The sequence below is a fragment of the Syngnathoides biaculeatus genome, chromosome 13 (assembly GCF_019802595.1).
Source record: "Syngnathoides biaculeatus isolate LvHL_M chromosome 13, ASM1980259v1, whole genome shotgun sequence".
Lineage (NCBI taxonomy): Eukaryota > Metazoa > Chordata > Actinopteri > Syngnathiformes > Syngnathidae > Syngnathoides > Syngnathoides biaculeatus.
This window is the reverse complement of record NC_084652.1, coordinates 26,928,160-26,950,175: the sequence shown is the minus strand read 5'-3', so window position 1 is coordinate 26,950,175 and position 22,016 is coordinate 26,928,160. Positions and strand designations below refer to the sequence as shown.

The 22,016-nt window shown below is 40.7% G+C and overlaps 1 protein-coding gene across 5 annotated transcripts in view; it reads left to right on the top strand.

Annotated features, from left to right (window-relative positions):
• rnf2 (ring finger protein 2) overlaps positions 1–21,895 on the top strand; it is a 96,078-nt gene extending 74,183 nt beyond the window's left edge. For all 5 annotated transcript variants that reach the window (XM_061839508.1, XM_061839507.1, XM_061839511.1 and 2 more), the window contains exons 7-9: positions 4,711–4,883; positions 10,074–10,263; positions 20,998–21,895. In XM_061839508.1, coding sequence (XP_061695492.1) covers positions 4,711–4,883; positions 10,074–10,263; positions 20,998–21,099 — 465 coding nt within the window. In that variant the 3' untranslated portion in view covers positions 21,100–21,895. The remainder of the gene's footprint in view (positions 1–4,710; positions 4,884–10,073; positions 10,264–20,997) is intronic.
• The last annotated feature ends 121 nt before the right edge of the window (positions 21,896–22,016 follow it).

The window sequence follows — 22,016 nt, the reverse complement described above, 5'->3', positions numbered from 1 at the left end:
CCAGTGAGAATTTGATGTCATGGCTTGATGAAGCCAACAGTCAGTCAGTATTATCCAATAAATTACATGATTTATTAAAAGAATCATAATACAACATTTACATTCCCATCAGAACACTTTTAAGAACAATTTTGTTTTTACAAACTGAAAATGTCAAACTTGTTTCTTCAACTCCACACAAAAAATACATATGCAAATAAATATACAAAAATACAACTATGAATTATAAATTGACCCCTCCGTACAGGGCACTTAACCACGCCTCCTGAAGTTACGTCACGCCACGTGCGCTCACGTAAGACAAACAGTAAAAATGGCAAATACAATACAATACATTCTGAACTGAGACAGACTCTATGCTTCTGATTTCATTCAAATCAACGATATATTATAGATTCTAAATACAATACATTTTTAACTGAGAGAGACGCCATGCTTCTGATTTCATTCAATCATTCACACGTAGCAATGTTATGCTAGCGCAGAACGTCTCATTCATTTATACGAGACGTGTATTAAAAATCAAATTTAGGGCATATCTTCGTGCAAACACAGTCTGGTTAAGCTTCGGCCGCGAGCCAGCAAGAAATCAATATGTTTGTGCAGTCCGATCATCGCTAAATATCGCTCAACAAAGAATAAGTGTGGCAATCGTTCACACGTAGCAATGTTATGCCAGCGGAGAACGTCTCATTCATTTATACGAGACGTGTATTAAAAATCAAATTTAGGGCATATCTTCGTGCAAACACAGTCTGGTTAAGATTCTGGCCGCGAGCCAGCAAGAATTCAATACGTTTGTGCAGTCCGATCATCGCTAAATATCGCTCAACAAAGAATAAGTGTGTCAATCGTTCACACGCAGCAGTGTTATGCTAGCGAAGAACTTCGAATTCATTTATACGAGACATCTATTGAAAATCAGATATAGGGCATACCTTCGTGCAAACGTGTTCCGGTTGATATTAGGTGGATTTAGTTGATGATGTGGTCTTTGATCCATCGAAGGCATTTTTCGTACTGGGTCTTCGGTTTTGGAATGGGTACGAATCGAACTCCACCAACTACCCTTTCAGGATACCTGTCGTCACTATTACAAAGTCCGTGACTACACCTCTTAACCATATTTTTTGTTAAATAACCCAAATACGCGATAAAACGCTAACTAAACCTATACTGGACCATTCAATGTTGTCAGAGAAAATCGCGGGAGCAAAAACGGGCTTCGGTCTATGCAGATCTCTGGCCTCTGATTGGCCAGTGACGCGGATTGCGCAATATCCACGGAGGGGTCAATTTGAAAGCCTGCTTCCAAATTCATTTTATTAAAAAAAAATCTGAATATCCTTTTTTTCGAGGTGTAAAACTGAATTATTGCTTACACAATATGTTTTGTAGTGCATACTGACTGCTGAATGATGCTATCAAACTGTTTCATGATTAACGTCATTTTGTTGAATGAATTCAAAATACAGAAATAGCTTTTTGTGCACTGTAATGTTTGTGCTTTTATCCAAGATGTGCCAAGGATTTTAACATTACACACTGTCTCATCATGCACTATTTAATTGATTGAATAAAAAAATCCAAAGGCATAACTTTTGCTATGTCAGATTTCTTGTAGACTCCGGTACTTTGCCATATGACTGAGAAACTGTTGAACTGACAGCAGCATTCCTGTTGATGGGTGGGACAATATTGTCGATGATAATTTTAGCTTGCTCTGGTTTCAGTTTGTTTTCCAGTCAGCTCATTCCTTTTCTTTCTTGATCTTGCCAACAAAGTCCGATTTTATTTCCCATCTTACATCTGCATACACGTCGAACTGCTTTCAAATGACTTGTGCTGAATGTGATGCTTGAGGTAGTCCAGCTTCCATTCTGTCCATATTTCCTTCCCAAAACTCTTTAAACTTTGGCTTGCCATTTTTCAGACCAGACTTTCCTCTCTTGACAAAGACTTAAATCTTTTCTTTGATTTTCACGTATTCATGCAATCATTGCGTTTTAAAATAAGAACATTTCTTTTTTTTTACTTTTACCATTATTGAGGGTAAACATACAGTGAAGAAAATAGCACCTACGATGAAAATTTCAGACCCCTCCATGATTTCTAAGTGGGAGAACTTAGAATATTGCAGGGTGTTCAAATACTTATTTTCTTCACTGTAAATAGTGTGACTTGCTCGTCTTTGCTCTACATTGCCCAAACCCATTTGCTAACTAAACACCAGTAGTAGATTGCCCATCAGGACACCCTCATTGTCACAATGTTGATAGGCTACGTAAGTACATATGTGACTTCTGCCATTTGATGTTGCAGCCAGTCACTCCTCACCCATCGAAACACATTGCAAAATGGCACAAACTGAATAGTTCTTGTTGTTTAATTCAGGTTCATTTTTTTTGTGGCCAATGAAAAATATCTGTGTGCGGAGATCACAGAAGTGCCCAATTGCGCACACGCGCATTTTGGGCAGAGCAGATGTGGCCTGTGATTTCCCCCTGTGGCACCCCTTCAGACCACGACCCTGGTACGCCAGTCTTGCTGAACTCTCTCTGATGTCTATGCTACATTGCAGAGGCGTGTCAATCAATGACGGCCCACAACATCCAGAGCCTTCACTGGACGAGTCTCATCTAAGCCAGGGCCTTGCCACTGAGGAACTTTTTAACCACCTCGGTGACCTCAACTAGTAGCGCCCGCCTCAGAGAACCTATACTCTGCTTCCTCATGGGACGGTGTGTCAGTGGAATTGAGATCTTTGAAGTATTCACCCCACCGACTCATAATGTTCCGAGATGAGGTCGCCAACTCCCCATCCTCACTATACACAATATTGACAGTGCACTGTTTCCCTCTGCTACCCGAAGGGTAGACCAGAGTTGCCACTGAGCAGCTTTTTAACCATCTCGGTGACCTCAACTAGGAGCGCCCGCCTCTGAGAACCTATACTCTGCTTCCTCATGGGACGATGTGTCAGTGGAATTGAGATCTTTGAAGTATTCACCCTACCGACTCACAATGGTCCGAGATGAGGTCGGCTACTCCCCATCCTCACTATACACAGTATTGACAGTGCACTGCTTCCCTCTGCTACCTGAAGGGTAGACCAGAGTTGCCTTGAAGCAGTCTTGAAGTCATTCTCCATGTCTTCACCAAATTCCTCCCACGCATGGGTGCCTCCATGACCACCAAGCTGCATGTCCAGCCTGTACCCATAAGCTGCCAAAGGAATTCTACAGGCCAAAAAGGCCAAATAATTTCTTCAGCTTGACATCATCCCATACTACTGACGCCCACCAACTGTTTCTGGAATTTCTGCCACAACCGACTACCTTACAGCCACAGTCGGCTACCTCGACAGTGGAGGCGCGGAACATGTTCCACTGAGATTCAGTGTCCCCTGTCTCCCATGACATGGCTAAAGTTCTTTTCGAGGCGGGAGTTACAACTCCTTCTGACAGAGTATTCTGTCAGACAGGTTCCCAGCAGACCCTCACAATATGTTTGGGCCTGCCAGGTAGGACCAGCATCTTCCTTCACCATCAGATCCAATTCACCACCAGTTGGTGATCCAGTTGACAGCTCCGCCACTTCTTCACCTCCACCCGGCCGCAAGTCCGATGACATGAATACAAAGTCAATCATCGAACAGCGACCCAGTGTGTCCTGGTTCCACGTGCACGTATGGACACCCTTATGCTTGAACATTGTTTATCGACAATCCGTTGTGAGCACATAAGTCCAATGACAGAACACAACTTGGGATCTGAGCGGGGGGTGGGGGTTCGGTGCATCTCTCCCAATCACTTCCTTCCAGGTCTTACTATCATGTTACTGTGATCAGGGGGAGCAGCAGAAAGATGGAGACCCCAGCAGGAGCACTCTACAATATTCTTAGAGCTAGTTTCTGTCGCCGGAGATCGAATCGCCAAGGCCCCTGCATTCAGGTACCACCCAGCTCATATTGCACCTGACCCCTATGGCCCCTCTCACAGTTGGTGAGCCCATGGGAAGGAGGACCCATGTTACCCTTTCAGGCTGTGCCTGGCCAAGCTCCATCGGTGCAGGCCTGGCCACCATGGGCTCTCCTTCAAACCCCACGTCCAGGGCTGGCTCCAGAGGAGGGCACTGGTGACCCACGTCCGAGCAAGGGAAACTTGAATCTCGTCCTGTTTGCCATGGGTGACCATACCAGGGGCGTGAAGCTCCAGACAACTAAGATCCGTGGGTCATTGGGACACACACACCCTGCCACCATTATCAGGTGATGGCTCGAGGAGGGGCAGGATGTTTACATTTGGCGGAATTTGGGGTCTGTGACTCCCAACACCTTTTTTTCCCCCTTTCATATCCTGAATTTTCTCTCATAACTAGAGGCATTATGATTATTTTTGTGCTGGTGAATGACATACACAATAAAAAAAATGCACAAATTGTAAAAAACAAGCTTATTAGCAAGAACAAATGTAAACGTAGGCAAAGCAAGCAGACCAAGGGGGAAAAAGTGTCTGCAATGTACGAGAGTAAGAAATTGATCTAGTAAGAAGTTCTCTACATCAGACGCCAGCTCAAACGTCTTTACTGTCAGAGAGATGACATTCCACCTCCCTAGAGCCAGTTTCTGTGGCCAGGGATCAGATCACTAAGGTCCCCGCCTTTGGGCCTTTTCCCTATACTAACTATACATTTCACACAATCCCACAGGAGGCTGGTCCAAGCATCAAGCGCACCAAAACAAGTGATGACAGTGGACTTGATATGGACAATGCTGCTGAGAATGGCGGAGGTGACTCTGTGATTGACAGCGGTGCCAGCGAAATAGAACTGGTTTTCAGGCCGCATCCCACACTGATGGAAAAGGATGATGGTCACAACAGGTGAGCTAATATTTAAAGAGGGTTCATGGTGGAAAGTTTCATTTTATTAATATTAAGACATTTTATCCAGCCACTGTACAAGAAGCAGCATTTTCAAAATACAGGGTTCCCTCGCCACTTTGTGCTGAACCTTTGGCCGCTTAACTGATTCATGGGGTTTTATTCAAGTTGCGGAAAGACTCATCGATAGAAGGCGCGTGATTGGTTCCTGGTGTGACATCGACCAACGAGAGTATGAGTGGCTTTATTGTGTAATCTGATTGCACATCATCGAAGCCTCACTCAGCAATTTCCCTTGCCCCACCCATTTTGTTGTTTTGCTTGTCTCGTCCACGCTGTTGGCACATTCATACTGTAATTTCTTGAGTATAATGTGTCCTGAAGTATAATGCGCAACCCCAATGTTGACTTAAAAAAATCTGGAAAATCCTTCTACCACTTTACAATGAGCACCACCAATTTGCCACTACCCATATACTCAGAATATTTGGAATGCTCTGTATTTATATTTTAAGTTTGTACTTGTATTGCTTTTCACAAAACTGTCTGCACAGCAATCATTAATAATCATCATTGTGCATGTGCTGATGTAGCGGTGATAAAATCTCGGGACAGGACACACTTGTCCTTGTCCCTGTAATTGTCAGAAAAGAATCCCCCAACCAACTAAAATATTTGCTCAATGATGACACATTTTAATACTGTTAACACATTTTACAGTATTAAAAATCTAAACTATTTACCACTACTAATTAAACACTGCATTAAATATTTGTGCATAAAACGTTGGTGCATAGAGTAGTTTATCCACTACATTACACATCCTTGGCCAAGCCTTCAAAAAAAGCATCTGACTCATCTCCAATCCAAAAGAGATCCATAGCAGCTACCGTTGGTGCATCACTGTGGAACTCATCATTGATGACTTTAAACATTTTTTTAATCCCAAGAGTTTGGGTTGCGCAATGCAACCTCTCCCCCTATATTCGGCTCCCATCTGTAGCATCTTTCACTTTGGCGTCAGGTGGCTATCAAAACAACGTGAGCTCAAACTATGCTGAAATGAGCGGAATGGACACATTTTTTAAAAAGCGACCATTTCAATTGTGTGCACACTCCATTTTTTTTTAATGTCCCCAAGACGCTCTTATTATGTAGTTAAAGCTCACATTGTTTTGATACCCACCTGAAGCGATTGAGGCAAGCTGTCATTGTTTCGAACTGCGCCGCGACTTCCGGGTTGGCACTAGTGATGACACATTTCTTTTAAAAGCAGCTGCATAACTAGCCATTGTAGTTGACAGTTTTTTGTCTTGGTTATAGTTAAAACAAACTCATGGTCAGTCGTTTCCGATCTTGGGTGCAGTAGCAACAAGCATGCTACGCTAACAATCGTAAAATGTAAGCTCCCTGAGGAGGTCATAGAGTTCGGGTTGGGGGCCCACATTACCGTAGTATATATAAACGTGTAACATAAGACATCAAATATCATATCAAAATATATACAGTGCCCTCCATAATTATTGGCATCCCTGGTTGAGATGTTTTTTAGCTTCTAATAATTTTTTTTTCTAAATAATATGGGACCTTAATGGAAAAAAAGAGAAAAATCCAACCTTCAATACAAGTGCATTTATTCAGTGGGTGAAAAAATCCCACATAAAGAAACTGACATCAAATAATGTGTGTCACAATTATTAGCACCCCTGGTGTTAATACTTTGTACAACCCCCTTTTGCCAACAAAACAGCACTTAATCTTCTCCTATAATGTTTCACAAGATGGGAAAAGACAGAAAGAGGGATCTTCAGCCATTCCTCTTTGCAGAATCTCTAAATCATCCAGAGACCTGGGTCCTCTCCTCTTCAGCTCAACCCACACGTTTTCAATGGGGTGGAGGTCTGGGGACTGAGATGGCCATGGGAGGAGCTTGATTTTGTGTCTGGTGAACCATTTCTGTGTAGATTTGGGCATATGTTTAGGGTCATTGTCTTGCTGAAAGACCCAGTGACGACTCATCTTCAGCTTTCGGGCAGAGGGCAACAGATTTTGTTTAAAATGTCCTGGCATTTCAAAGCATTCATGATTCCATGCACCCTAAAAAGTTCCCAGGGCCTTTAGAAGAGAAACAGCCCCACAGCATCACTGACCCACCCCCATACTTCACAGCTTTTCAGCATGCTCATCTTTCGTGGCACGCCAGACCCACTTAGGGTTTGTTGCCAAAAAGCTCAATCTTGGTCTCATCTGACCAAAGCACACGGTCCCATTTGAAACCCCAATGCCGCTTGGCGAACTCCAGACGTTTGAATTCATGATTTGAGTGAGGAAAGGTTTTCTCCGTGCATGCCTCCCAAACAGCTTGTTGGCGTGTAGACAGCGCCTGATGGTTGATTTGGAGACTTTGTGACCCCAGGATGCTACCATTTGTTGTAATTCTGTAACAGTGAGCTTTGGAGATCTTTTGATTTCTCTTACCATCCTCCTCACTGTGTGTGTGGTGCCAAAATAAACATGGGTCCTCGTCCAGGCTTGTTTACCACTGTTCCAGTTTTTTTTAACTTCTTAATTATTCCTCTCACAATGCATATAGGCAGCTGCAGTTGAGTGGCAATCGTCTTGTTGCCTTTGCCTGACCTGTGAAGGTCGACGCACATCTGCCTCACTTGTATGCTATGTTCCTTTGTCTTTCCCATGTTTAAGAGTGGATAAGAGAAATGACCTCTGTGTCATGTCATATTATACCCCAGGGAAACAGGAAGTGATGAATTACGAATTAAATGTTCCTAGATACTCTGGTAAAAGTTGTAAACTACTGTAGAAATGACAGAAAAGCTTCAATTATATTTATTTTTTGGGAATTGTTAAGGGTGCCAATAATTGTGGAATTCATGAAAAATAATTATTTTTTAGTCAGGGATTTTTTTTATTTTCTTACAATTCATTTGAGTTGAAGGTTACAATTTCCCAAAATTTTCAGTGTGACAGTATTCTTCTGCAATAAACACTGAATTTATTTTAAGGCTTTTAACACATCTTAACTGGGGGTGGCAATAATTATGGAGGGCACTGTATGTATAAATTTTTTACCACTCTATGTACCTGTATATGACTGTACAATGTGATTGTATTTTTTAATTTTTAATCCATACCTAAATTTAATGCACTCGATTAACTTTTTAAAAATATTTTGGGAAATAAATGTGCATTATTTTCGAGAAATAACGGTACATCCTGTATCTTAGTGTTGTTTGCAATAACTCTTTTTAGTTTTAGCGATATCTTTGATTACAGAGTCACAATACCACCTCAGCGTTGTGCCACTGTAAAATCTTCCTCCGCTGCGCCCTTCTTTTTCTTTTCCTTTGGGCTTGTCCCGTTTTAACATTCAAACTCCCTACACTCAGTTGTTGGCTCTGTGCAGTCCTCTTCTTCTGCCGACGAATCCACTTTCCTCGTCTTCTTTGTCTTTGACCCACTGTTGCTGAATTGCCACCGACGCCCTACAGGTTAACAGTCCCAGGGACAGGTGCTGTTAATCCGGGCCACGATCAATCCGGAATGGATTTCTTTAGGTGAATGCTCATACTTGTTTGGCAAAGTTTTAAGCCGGATGCCCTTCCTGATGTAACCCTCTGCATTTATCCGGTCTTGACACCGGCCTACAGATGTCACTGGCTTGCCCCCCCACAGGGCTTCATTTTGCACTCACTTTTTCTTTTTTTTTTTAAATTACAATAGTACCTAAGTGTTGTGCCCCTGCGAAAGCTGCCTCCGCCGCGCCCAAGATTTGGTAACTCCATGGGCACTTTTTGGGATCCAGCAAGAGGAATGGGCTCCTATTTGGGAGTACTTTAATCTTTTTGGGGATCCAGTGCGAGGAGTCAACCACTTTGTGTAGCAAATGGCATGGGCACTGTGGTACTTTTTGGGATATCCTCCAGGGCTCCGGACGAGGCACATTTTTGGACCCCGCGTTGTGATTTGCTCCCTCGACAATGAGTCTTTTCAGACGGCCTCATCCATGAGGGATGGCGGAAGCAAGTTTTTAACATGGATGAAACAGGCTTTTTTTTTTTTTTTTTTTGGAAGAGGACGTCTTTGCGTGCTTTCTACTGTTTACAATCGTCATATGTGGCAATGCTGCAGGTGAGTGAACTTAAAGCCTCTATGAGCCACTCCTCCGCCACCTCTTTGCCTCTCAGAAGACATTGTTGGTGTGTGTGTGTGTGTGTGTGTGTGTGTGTGTGTGTTGTGTGTGTGTGTTGTGTGTGTGTGTGTGAGAGAGAGAGAGAGAGAGAGAGAGAGATGGCACTGGGTAATCATGTGGAGCTGCGAGAGTGAGAAGGTATAGAAACATAGCGCGAGCAGTTGCTTGTGTGTACGGTGTACAAGTTTAGGGACGGCGACCAATCGGGAGGAGTAGTGTTTGAGAGGACACATTGATGTTGAGTGTTTAAAGGAGCCAATAAAGCCTTCTGAGCAGCAAACCGTTGCTTTATACCATTATTGTTTCCCCCACCAAGGTGTCTCATAACAACGGTCAGGTGACATTGCAGGAAAGGTTAACAAAGGTTTTAAATTAAACATTTGAGTAAATATGTGGACTATTGTCATTTAAGTTTCAAATATGTAAAATACAAATGCTGTTCACATGTTTTAATAATTCTGGTACCCACAGACATACATGAAAATTCCTGGTGGCAGGGGGGCGTTCATATTTTGTTGAGGGTTCTGGTCCCCATTGACCGTGAAAAACAAAGGATAACTGTATATACAATGAACAATGCCCTTTGTTTATTTAAATTTCTTTTAGATCAGGTCTCTACATTTTTGAAACATTCTTGGGAACTGATTATTACGATGGGCTACAAGTTTGATACACGCAAATTTGCTCATATTACATTTGTTATTGATCATTAAGTATACGTGAAAACACCAGTCATGTTACTGATTTCCCTCAATAATTATCAATTATTTGCGGTGTAGGTGACAGATGCATATCCTTATCCAACAATTTTCTGTAAACATCTATTCGTGTAAACATTTTTAAATGATCACATCTGCAACATTCCTTGGAAATCCATGTCTCATCACTGGTGCAGTATTTTCAGAATAGGTCTGTGGGCTCGTTGTGGTCTTTGGGGGCCTTTTCAATTATGATAAATTATGTTGTTTTTATCAAACTAGTGTGGAGTTTGTGCCTCGCTACATAAAGACATCTGGAAATGCAACAGTGGATCACCTGTCTAAATACCTAGCTGTCCGTCTGGCTTTGGAGGAGCTTCGAAGAAACACAGAGGCGAGTCCTGTTAATATGGAGGCAGCTTCAGAGAAACAGTACACCATCTACATACCTACTGCTGGAAATCAGTTCACTGTGAGTACATATTCAGACACATGGATCAAAAGTTATTGGTGGCACTTTTTTTTTGTTTTAATTTTTACAATGGAAGATGTTTCAATCGATATCCTTATTGCGCGTCTGCACTTGTTTATACCTTTGTCATCATACCATTGTCAAAATCTGCACTATAAGTCACTCCGGAGTGTAAGTCGCACCAGCCAGAAAATGGCTGGTAAAGAGGGAAAAAATATAATATAGATATATCTCATACAAGTCGCATTTTTGAGGGTAAGTTTATTTGATGAAACGCAACACTAAGAACAGACATTTATCTTGAAACGCAATTGAAAATAAAAATAGAGTAGAGAAGCAGGTGAATTGGTGTTTATTGCTGACGTTGTATGACTCATAAACAACAAACTGAGAACATTCCTAGTACGTTAACGTATTAGGTTATTCAGATAACTAACTTAATAACATGCTAACAAACTTACCAAAATATCAGTGTCACTCCAAATCAATAAGTCCAATAAAATCTTCATCCTTGGTTTCACTTCTAAAGAACTCTGACCACTCCAGATGTTGACTCACCGTCATTTGCAGTTACAACTAGCCTATTCCAGCCTTTCTGAACCCCGACGGTGAGTTTTTGGTTGTCACTGAAGCCCATACTTTGTCGAGCCGTCCAATGAATTCCCGTAAAGTTGCAAGGCAAATTCACCCGGAAGCTGTGCTCCATCCATCATCCACTGCTCCCACAGGTTACACAGGAATGCCTTTAAGCTCCAATTGAACAGAGATATCAAATGGCTGGAGTGTTTTGGTTCAGCCTCCGGGGATGATAACAGGTACGGAGTTGAAAGCATTTAAATTATTTTTTAACTCTGGTGTGTGGGATTTTCTTTTAAATGACATTTTTGTTCAGTTCTTCTCAGTTATTTTTATGTTACTGCTAATGTTAAAATTGTGCCCCAGAGCACAGTGGTTAGAGCATGGGTGTCAAACTCAAATTCACAGTGGGCCAAAATTTTAAATTGAACAAGGCTGTGGGCCAAGGTTGAACCTTTTAATATGGAACCACACAAGTTTTTGATTTATATAAAAAAAAAAAAAGTATGGGCGTGCAAAATCCAGTTGCTAATAATACTACTACTAATAACAAGAGTAGTAATAGTAATAATAATAATAATAAAAATATATGGCATATTGAATAAAATTTAACGAAAATTTTAATCCCTCCTTTCTGTTTGCAGCCTTCTGAGATAAATGTCAAAATTAGGTTCTTACACAGGTTAATAATTTTGAAAATAAAAAAAACATTAGTAGCAAGAAAAAGTGCATAGAAAATGTATTTACTGCTCATTTTACGACACATTGATCTACTCTGATGTGCCCAAGCCAGACACCTGACATTTTTTCTTGGATGCCAGGTCATCAATGGGGCTCAGGGTTTGAGCTGAGGAAGCCTTCATTATCGAACAAAGGCGTTCGTCAGTCAGACGTCTCCTGTGAGATGTTTTTGTCATCTTCATTCAGGAGAAAAGTTGCTCACATAAGTAAGCTACCAAACATGGAGAGCAATTGAGCAACTTCAGTACGGAGTTGAGGCGTCGTGTCAGGGATGAACTGCGGAAACTGTGCGGCCCTGGCAGCATCAAACTTTGACTTCAGCGTGCCTTGAGATGTCACACAGAAAGGCAAGATCCCACAGAAACTTTTGCTCCCGGAGCTCTGCTGTGTCTTTCCCTTTGCTTTTTTTGCAGAAACTGACATATTTCTTCACGCAGTTCGAAAAATCTATTCGGCACTTTTCCATGGCTTAACCATCTCACCTCTGTGTGATATGGCACATCTGTGTGTTCCGAACTACACTCTTCCAGAAAACACTTAAACTGCCTATGAGTGAGACCTTTGCCTCTAATGAAGTTAAGAACTTGTTACTTTGCTCACAACATCCTCCATCTTTAGCGCTTCACCACAAAGGATTCCTGATGTAAAATAGTGATAGACAGTTCACCCACAGTTTTCTTCAAGGATCTTTTCACGAATCCTTCCCATCAGTGGTTAATCCCACAAGTTTATCCCACAGCAGGTTTATCTCACTGACACATTTGCAAATCTCCTCAAAGATTTCTTTCCCTGTGGTTGTGCCATCCATGTATTTATTCTTAAAAGCTCCTCCGTAGCATAGAGATTTGAGTCCACGCCGCGGATGAAGACTGACAGCTGCACAGTATCAGACATGTCAGTGCTCTCATCCACGTATCAGACGTGTCAGTGCTCTCATCCACAGCAAGGGAAAAATAAACAAAATATTTTCCCTTCTCCATCAACTGGACATGTAGATTGATGCCAAACTCCCATGTGCGCTCAGCTTTTTTGTTTCTGCTCAGGCTTACGTGTGCAAAGGCCTGCTTCTTCTCTGAGCACACTTGGTCACAAACCTTCATCATGCATTTTTTTTTTTTTTTTTTTTTTTTTTTTTTTTTACAAACTCTCCCTCATTTAAGGGTCGGGCTGATTTGGCGATTTCTTCTGCCATGATATAACTTGCCTTTACAGCAGCCTCACTTTGTGTTGTGGCTTTTGTGAACATTTTCTGCCATGAAAACAGACCTATTTTAATTTCTTTTACCTTCTGGCTCCTTTCAGTCGTGTCCATGTCCTTAACCTTCTGGCTCCTTTCAGTCATGTCCATGTCCTTATATTTGTCCTGGTGTTTTGTTTCAGTCTCGTCTAATATTGTACTCCTTGGTTACTGACACGTTGGGTCCACAAACAAGACAAAAAGGTCTGCATTTTCCATATGTAAACAGATATTCTGTCTCCCACCTGTCGAAAAAAGTTCTATTTTCTGCCTTTCTTTTCGCCATTTTTTGGTAGGGTAACACAGTGACAGGTGTAGTTTGAGGTCACAGTGTGGTCTTGGGAAGAGGAACAGGGATACGGAGTCCACTGGGGGTTTTAGCCAAAGGAGTGTGCACGAAGACGAATCACTACCTTTTTAACACATCCATGACCGCTACCATAGATGTTACTGACACAGAGGAGGGGGCATGTTTGCCTCTGTCGCGTTGTTTCGACGCGACAAAACAACAGCAGAGCATCATGGGATTTGTAATATACTCCGTGAATGTGGCATTACAGCGCTGCCAGCGTGTAATACTGGCAGGCCAGCACTAATATTAATTTGAAATTGCCTCGTTGGCCAAATATAATTACACTGGCCAGAGATTGACACCTATGCTGTGGGGCAGAGCCTCATCACTTGATCTGATACTCTTTTCACCTCCAAGGCATTCTTAGCTCTGCCTTTAAAATAACCCGTACTCCATTTATCTTTCCATTTACTCTATGGTAAAATAATTTAAACCCTCCTCCTAATCTTATAGCCTTAGTACCTTTCCACCTGCTCTCTTGGATTGCACAATGTATCAACCTTTTTCCTAAACTCCTTCTCCTAGTCTTCTTGTCAACCAGCTCCTGAGCTTTTCCTGTCACATTCAAAGTCCCTACACTCAGTTGTAGACTCTTCCTCTGACAAATCCGGTTTCCTCCTCTTCTTTGTCTTCCACCCACAGTAGCTGAATTTCCACCAACGCCCTGCAGGTTAACGGTGCTTGGGGCGGGCGTTGTTAACCCGGGACACGACCGATCCGGTATGGTATTCTTTAGATGAATGCTCATATTTGTTTGGCAAAATTTTACGCCGGATGCCCTTCACCACTCAACCCTCTGCATTCCTCCGGGCTTGACACTGTTCCAATGTTGCCATTTTTACTGTTTCCTTCCGTATTACAGAAAGGATAGGAAAACCGGCGACTGGAAATTACCAAAATGTTTTGAAGAAACTCCACTGTGTGGGGCCAATACCAGCTGTGGCGACACCTCTGACTTGAAGAACTTCAGCACATTTTCAAAACTACGCACCTGGGATGCACTCAAATATAAAGGCAAACTATGCGGAGGAGAGCCACAATGACGTTAGCACGGTCGCTGCACAGGCGCGAGTATAGAGAGGCCTTTACCCATCATTTTTTAATCACCTGTTTCCTTTACCAACATGTCTAACGCAAAGCAAATTTATTTGTATAGCGCATTTCATACTCAAGGTAACTCAATGTGCTTTACATGATTAAAAGCATTTAAAAAGAGAAATAAAACAAAAAAATAAACAGCGTACAGTGCAAGAAATCATTTAAAGATGAAAATACAACATGAGAAGAATGAGAAAAATAGGTTCGTAACCTGTATTTAAAAACATTCAATAATGTCTTAAACCAACAAGTATGGTGGTGGTAGTCAGGTTTGGGTATGGCTTGTGAATTTGTACTCGGCTTTCTCAAATGTGTGGTTCGTCACCGTGACTGTGATTTAACAAGGGGGCATTTACTTTTTCACAGAGATACAAATAGGTTTGTAATTTTGTACCTTAATTGAAATGCATTTTGTGTTTCCTTGGATTGTCTCTGAGTGATATTAAAATTGGTTTGATGATTTCAAACCCTTGTGTGTGATTTGGGGAAAAAAACAGAAATCATGAAGGGGGTAAATTCCTTTTCATGGCACTGTAAATCCTATTGAATATCTTTGGAAGGAGCTGAAACATGCTGTTTGGAGAGAGCACAGAACTGAAATTATTTGCTCATGAGGAGTGAGCTAAACTACTTGAACATACCTCAAGCAAGCTTTTCACAAACATCCCCCGCTGTCCTTTGGACGGGTAACCACCAACACATTGTTTTGCCCCATTTTCTTATCCAGTCAGAGCGATCCACTTGTCATCATCACAACGGTAATGACCACTCATTATCTGGTCGCATTTGGTTTGACAAGATAAAGTCGATTGTTTGTGTGTATGTGTATATATATATACATAATTTTTAAAAAAGACTCAGATTACAGGAGTTATTGCAGTAGTATGACATAGTGCAATCGCGAGAGCAAATTTGTCTTGTAGAGTGATCCATCAGAATGGGATTTAATGACCAAGTATGTAACAACACAAGGAATTTTTCTCTGGAGCTCGGTGCTGTCGTGGTACAACATTCATGTTGAGTACTGACAAGAAGAACAAACAAACTTAAAAATTAAGAATAGACATTAAATTAGGAGGAAACTCTTCCTGATAAGAGAGACAGTTATACAAGGATGCAGTCTTATAGCATTTAAAGCAGGTCGAGTGTGTCAAGGCCCCACATTAAGACATGGACATGCACCTACGATGAAAATTTCAGACCCCTCCGTGATAAGTGGGAGAAATTGCTATATAGCAGGGTGTTCACATAGTTATTTTCTTCACTGTAAGTGAGGAAGCAAGCGTGTCTTCTGGGGGTTTTCTTACAAAAAGAAGTCTTTACGAATGGAGCAAAAAGTATGATTCTTAAGTTGTCACCCCTTATTGAAGTCCAGGCTAAAATCACCCTTGTTATATCAAAGTAATGGACAGAAAACAAAATTATCTGCAACAAGTTGTATGCCACGCAAAGATAAGTCATAACATAGCATATCAATAAAGCATGTGAAGGTTTTCTAAAAGCAATAGAAGTACATGTCTGTATTGAACATATTTCCAACACAGCTCGTCTCTTTTGTTTATATTAATCCCTTATTAATCAGATGCTGTGCTTAAACACTAATTATGAAAACCCTAACTGAAAAATGAAATTGTATAAATTAATAAAGCTAACGGTTATTGCCGATTGCTGAGAACCAATGATTAAAGTTCAAAACCTGTAAAAAAAAAAAATAAATAAATAATGAAAACTAATATGGATGTACAAAACAACCCCAAAGTCATCCAGAATTTCACACCTCTGGTTAAAGAAAATCCTTCATGTAGTCATTCATGCAACAGAGTTAGACTGAGGAAAATGAATTACGGTCACAATCTGAGATGGCAATGTCATTCAGGCATTCAGATTGAGGGAAGAAGTCAGGAAACTCTGAGTGAGAGACTGAATCGTGAAGTCGTGCATTGTGAACCCTCTGTCATGCGGGAATCTAAACATTTTATCAAATGAACCAAACATGAAATGAAAAAGAAGCAACGTGAACAAAGCATGTGCAAAGCGACACAGCCAAGCTTGCCATGAAAGTCCAATAAACCAATTGGAATCGAGCAGCAATGACATCGCAAAGATTAGTGAGATTTTTAATGCTGACTATGAACCTTGCATTGTCAGCATTTCCGCTCACATTCTTTTGTATTAGCATGCTTGACATGTCTCATGATTTCGGCGGTTCTTGGATCGGCTGCCAATTAATAATTTTGGTCAGTGGGAAAACATAAACCATCCATAAATACAGCCTTCATAATGGACTCAAAGGGACTCGTCACTTTCGAAAGTTTAGTAAGTCCACAGCGGCTTTCACAAACGTATTAATAGTAGTAAAAGTTCACAGATGACACCACGGTCATCGGCCTCATCAAAGATGGCTACGAGTCTGCGTATTGACAGGAGAGACTGGAGACTGGAGCTTTAGTGAGGTCTACACAACCTGGTGTTGAACACTAAAGACTGTTGAGATGATTGTGTACTTCAGGAAGCATCCTTCACCACAGCTGCCCATGATGCTGTCCAACTGTGTTGTGTCAACTGTCAAGACCTTCAAGTTCTTGGGAGTTACAGTCTCAGAGGACCTATCGTGGAAAACGAACATCAACTCCATCCTCAAAAAAAGCCCAGCAAAGGATGTACCTTTTGCAGCTTCTAAGGGAGCATGGCCTGTCACGAAAACTGCAGAAATAGTTCTACACAGCGGTCATCCAATCAGTACTGTGTACCTCCATCAAAGACTGGTTTGGGGCCAACACAAAAAAGGACAAACTCCGACTGCAACGGACAATCAAAACCACTGAACGGATTGTCGGCACCACTCTACCTACTATTGAAGACTTGCACGCAACTCAAACTAGGTCCGGAGCTGGCAGGATCCCTTCAGACCCTCCCCATCCTGGCCACCAGCACTTTCAGCTTCTTCTGTCAGGAAGGTGCTACAGATCAATCCAAGTTAAAACTAGCAGGCATTCGAACAGTTTTTTCCCCTCGGCAATCGAGTCATTAAATTCTTGATCAGCGAACCTCCTATTTTCTGCATTGTTCCATTGTTGGGACACACCCTCACATACTGCTGGTCCACTTTGTATTAGTAATATATTTTGTAGACTATCACACGATTTGTCACTCCAAACTGCTCCTTTTGCACAGTTGTCATTGCACTGGTCTATAAAGGGAACCGGGAACGGGTAAAGGGACTCTGTACAAGCTTAACACAATGTGGGATGTTGACGCTCATCCCTTACCTGTCTAATTGAAGAAAACTTTACATCTTGCACATGTGACTCTTATAAAGAGTATTTCCGAAAAATAGAAATGTCTCCTCTTTGTTTTTGTTACTTTGTTGTTCTTCGTTCTGAATGTCATGCCAGGGCGGCACTGACTGGCGGAGAAATATTCCTATTCCTTGTGTATTTTTACGCATTTGGCCAACAAAGCTAATTCTGATTCTGAAAAAAGTATTCAGGAGCTGTCCCATCCTGTCTCCTTCCTGAGCGGTGTGTTGGCTGGACATTCCCATAATGTTTATTCTTGCATAGAATTGTTTGACCAGATAAACCTGGCACCTTCAAGCAGCTGGAAATTGCACCCAAGGATGACACGGACTTGTGGCGCACCACTATTCTTTCTTTGATTTCTTAGCTGATTTCTTTTGATTTTACCATGATTTCAGACAAGGAGGACATGTATTTGAGGTGTGGCCTCAAACATCAAGTGTGACATCAGTGTTGTGAACCTATCAGGAGCTTCGAAAGCCATGCCATCAAAATCTGGACTTCAAGTTCTTTCAAGATATAATAATTTTTTAGTATGTAAACTTCTGACCTCGAAGAAAATGTCAAATTCTCTAAACAATTCATTATTGTGTCAAATAAAATAAAATCATTTTGGTGATCCTGACTGATGTTAAACAGGAGAGGTTTTTCTGATTTGACTTCAGACAGTGAGACAAAAAGTGTTTTAACAGTGTATTTAAACTTCTGGCTTCAACTCTATATGTTTATGCATATGCGTGTCTGTATGTATCTACATATGTATGTATCTGTGTGTGTGTGTGGTGTGTGTGTGTGTGTGTGTGTGTATATATATATATATATATATATATATATATATATATATATATATACACACACACACTGAGCCCTTGTCCATTTGCAGTTTAGTTTGTGGCCCCACATATTCGCAGATTTTGCGCTCCATTTAATAAATAAATAAAATTAACATTTTCACGATCGTAGCATTCTTAAATTCTCTTCCAAATGCCACCACACTGTAAGGCACCACATTAGACATGACATTCATGCAGGGAGCATGTAAATAGTATTTAAATTGCATTTCTTATGTTAATTATTTTGACATTTTTTATTTTTTGCTGGTTATGCTGCTGTTTGCTCTGGTGTGATAATTTTAGTTTCGATGTGACACAGTGTGTACAACATCGTCAGTAAGCGGGACAATGTAAACTTGTTCTGTTCACAGAAATCCAATTGTTCCTCACTGCCTCCATCATATGGCAGTCACTGTGATTTGACGGGTGCCTTTGCACTCGCAAATCTGCACGAGCACGACATTCCCAGTGCACATGAAAGCCAATCCAGTGCAGTGAACCACAGCCTGACGTTTTTTTTTTTGACACGGAAGCACATGGTCCCCTATGAGTTTACCTGTCTCCGCCCTCCTCTGACTCTTAAAGGGGTACGCTCATTATTACAAACAAACACCGTCCACCCACCAGCGCTTTAGTTAGCGACACAGTCTGGGCAACGTAGAGCAAAGAGTTAGACATGCTGCTTGTGTTTACTCTCGATAATCATCGTAAAAGTGCTGTTGCAATAATGAATGTCGGGGGTATGTGAATAATAGAAGAAAAAGTGGTTAAACTGGATGAGATTTTCTCTTTTTTGAGTAAAATTATCTGGTCGAAAGCCAAAGTAGAAAGTACAGGATGAGATGGTGTCTAATGTTAAAATACCACCTTGGCGCACAGCCTGATGGAGGATGAAAGCACAGACAATACAGTGCACAAAAAGCTAATTCTGTATTTTAAATATAGGATGCAACATAACAACCTTTAAACTGTTTGGGAGCTTCATTCAGCTTTCAACATGCATTGCTAGATATTCTGCAAGCAATAATTCAGTTTTACACCAAGAAAAACAGACAGGGATATAATTGTGGGTTGAAAAAAAAATTAAGTAAAAATAAGTGAAACAAAGTTTGAAGTGACCTTTCAAATTTATAGTTATAGTTGGCTTGGTTTGATTAGCAATATATTTTTTCGTTTGTTGACATTGTCATTGTAAGTTTGTAAAAACACCAAATTTTTCTTAGAAATGTTCTAATGGGAATGTAAATTCTGTAGTCTGAATCTTCAAAATGAGCCATGTAACTTCAATGGAGGACACTGATCTGACCACAGTGCATGTCTGATGTTGCTCACAGTGGTCAAAGGGGGCGCTTACGGGCTTAGTGTGCTTGGTCAGACACGTCAAAAATTAGAGGGAACCTTGGTCTTGACATTAATTTACGTGTTTATTTCATAAACGTTGGTAACAAAAGAAGCCTGATCCTAAACAGTCAGTATTCACCCGGAAACAGGAAATGCAAGTTAACCATACTGAGCATGTTCGGAAGTTATCACAAAAGCACGTTCCGAGCTTCTTCACTTACATCGAAAGTCTTCATCATCATGAGCCATGTCAAAAGAAATTCAGTTACACTGAAAACATTTCTGAGATATAACAAAGGTATTGTTTCAGTATCTAACTATAATAAGTATGAGGTTGTGGTTTACTTTGACCTGATATAAGTTCTAACGTTGCACTAGTCAGTCCATATATCTAAATGCGAACAGTCATTTTCTCCCATGGTACCGCGTTATGTTGAAGTTCAAAACTTTTCTCCTCTTTCCTCGTTTTAGGAAGCTATATATCATCTACTACTGGCTTTCATCAATGGATTGACAATAGATACCGCCGTAAATTACGATAGATTATAACACATCATGATGAAATAAAATGATTTCATTATATGAATACTTAGTTTTGAAATTGAATGTCTATTGACCTCTTTAAAAATGTCTGTCTCAGTGCAATGTCAATAAATTATGATTATGGTATGTGGTAACAACTACATACTGTGGTATAACAACTCAGTAAGTTATTTTAAGATCTTGAGACTCCATCCCTAATCACACCCGCAACTTTATATCTGCGGGCATGACTGGAGGACCACACCTATAACTTTATATCGGCGGGCATGACTGACCACACCCGTACACTTTTCAAATCTGGCTGACCGATATGGTATCTTACATTCACACTTAAATACATGCTGGCATGCATGCTAACAGTGTAACCAGTGTGTTCAAGTGTACTTCATTGGACAAAACACACAACAATTGTGCACTTAAGGTATGCTGTCCATTTTGGAGAAAATGTAAGACTAAAGTGCTTATGGTTGCCAAAGTATGGTACACATTATATGCAGTTTTTAGCTTGATATTCACTCTTGTAGCCATGATTCAATGTAGGTGCCATCCAAGACTGTGAACATGCGGTACGTTCATCATTTGAGGGACCAAAAATCCTAGTCTACCACAAATTTGAATAAAGTTCATTAATGTTGAGTTGATTTAAATATGTTCCCTAACCAGAGAGGCTATGTCATGTGTGTATTTATCTAAACTCTTAAATTCTCTCCATAGGTTCTGAATGGTTCCTTCTCTTTGGAGCTGGTCAGTGAAAAATATTGGAAGGTGAATAAACCCATGGAACTATACTTTGCCCCTACTAAAGAACACAAGTAAAGCATATATAAACAACTTCAGTCATGAAGTAAAGATGTGGCTTGGGACCCGTGTCCACGAAGAAGATAAATGTCTGAAGGAAATGGGGAAATTTTGATGTATCCTCCAAATGAACTCTTGTAAAAAGAAAAAACTCATTATATCCACAATATCGTGTTTCATCTCTATAGAGGTTAGCAGATTACTGCAGCATCCAGTAGGTGCAACCAAGGGATAATAGATCACTAGCAATTGTAGATTAGTTCACTAGGATAGTTCAATTTGAAATGGTAACATTATGGTTTCAACATGTATTATTATTCTTCATGAACACTCCTGGCTGTAGTTTTACTGCAGTATTTGTCTTACATTTGAAGTTGATGAGAATTTGTGATTTTGTCTTTGAAGCATGTTTATACATAGTCAGAAAATGGGACTCAATATATGCCGTTTGCCCCACATGGGTTTCGGGAAATGAAGAGTTATCCCTCTTTTCCAGTGCACTGTACCTACTCAGCATAGACCACCCACTATTTAGTCACAAATGTCTCTTCTTACAGTGGATGTTACTGACATGCCTCAAAATAATTACAATAGACCTTGGGTCCCCTCCATTGTTGTTTTGCATCTGGGCTTTCAGTTTCCTGTGGTGCTATTTAAAGACTGCTATAAAACAAGTTCGACATAGCTGAGCTATCACTTTGCAGTGTAAAAATGGTATAAAAGATTGGGATTTTTGATTCACTGACATGTTGCCATTTACTTCTCTTGATTCCTTTTTAAATGTTTAATTTGTTTAATAAACAGATTCCCTGTGTTAACGTGTTCTCAAACTGTTTTATGTAGTCAGTCAATCACATTTTCAGTGTGCAGTTTTGTTTTCTGTTGTCTTGGTATTTTAAACCAATACTCCCCTCCAAAAGCACTGGAACTGGAAA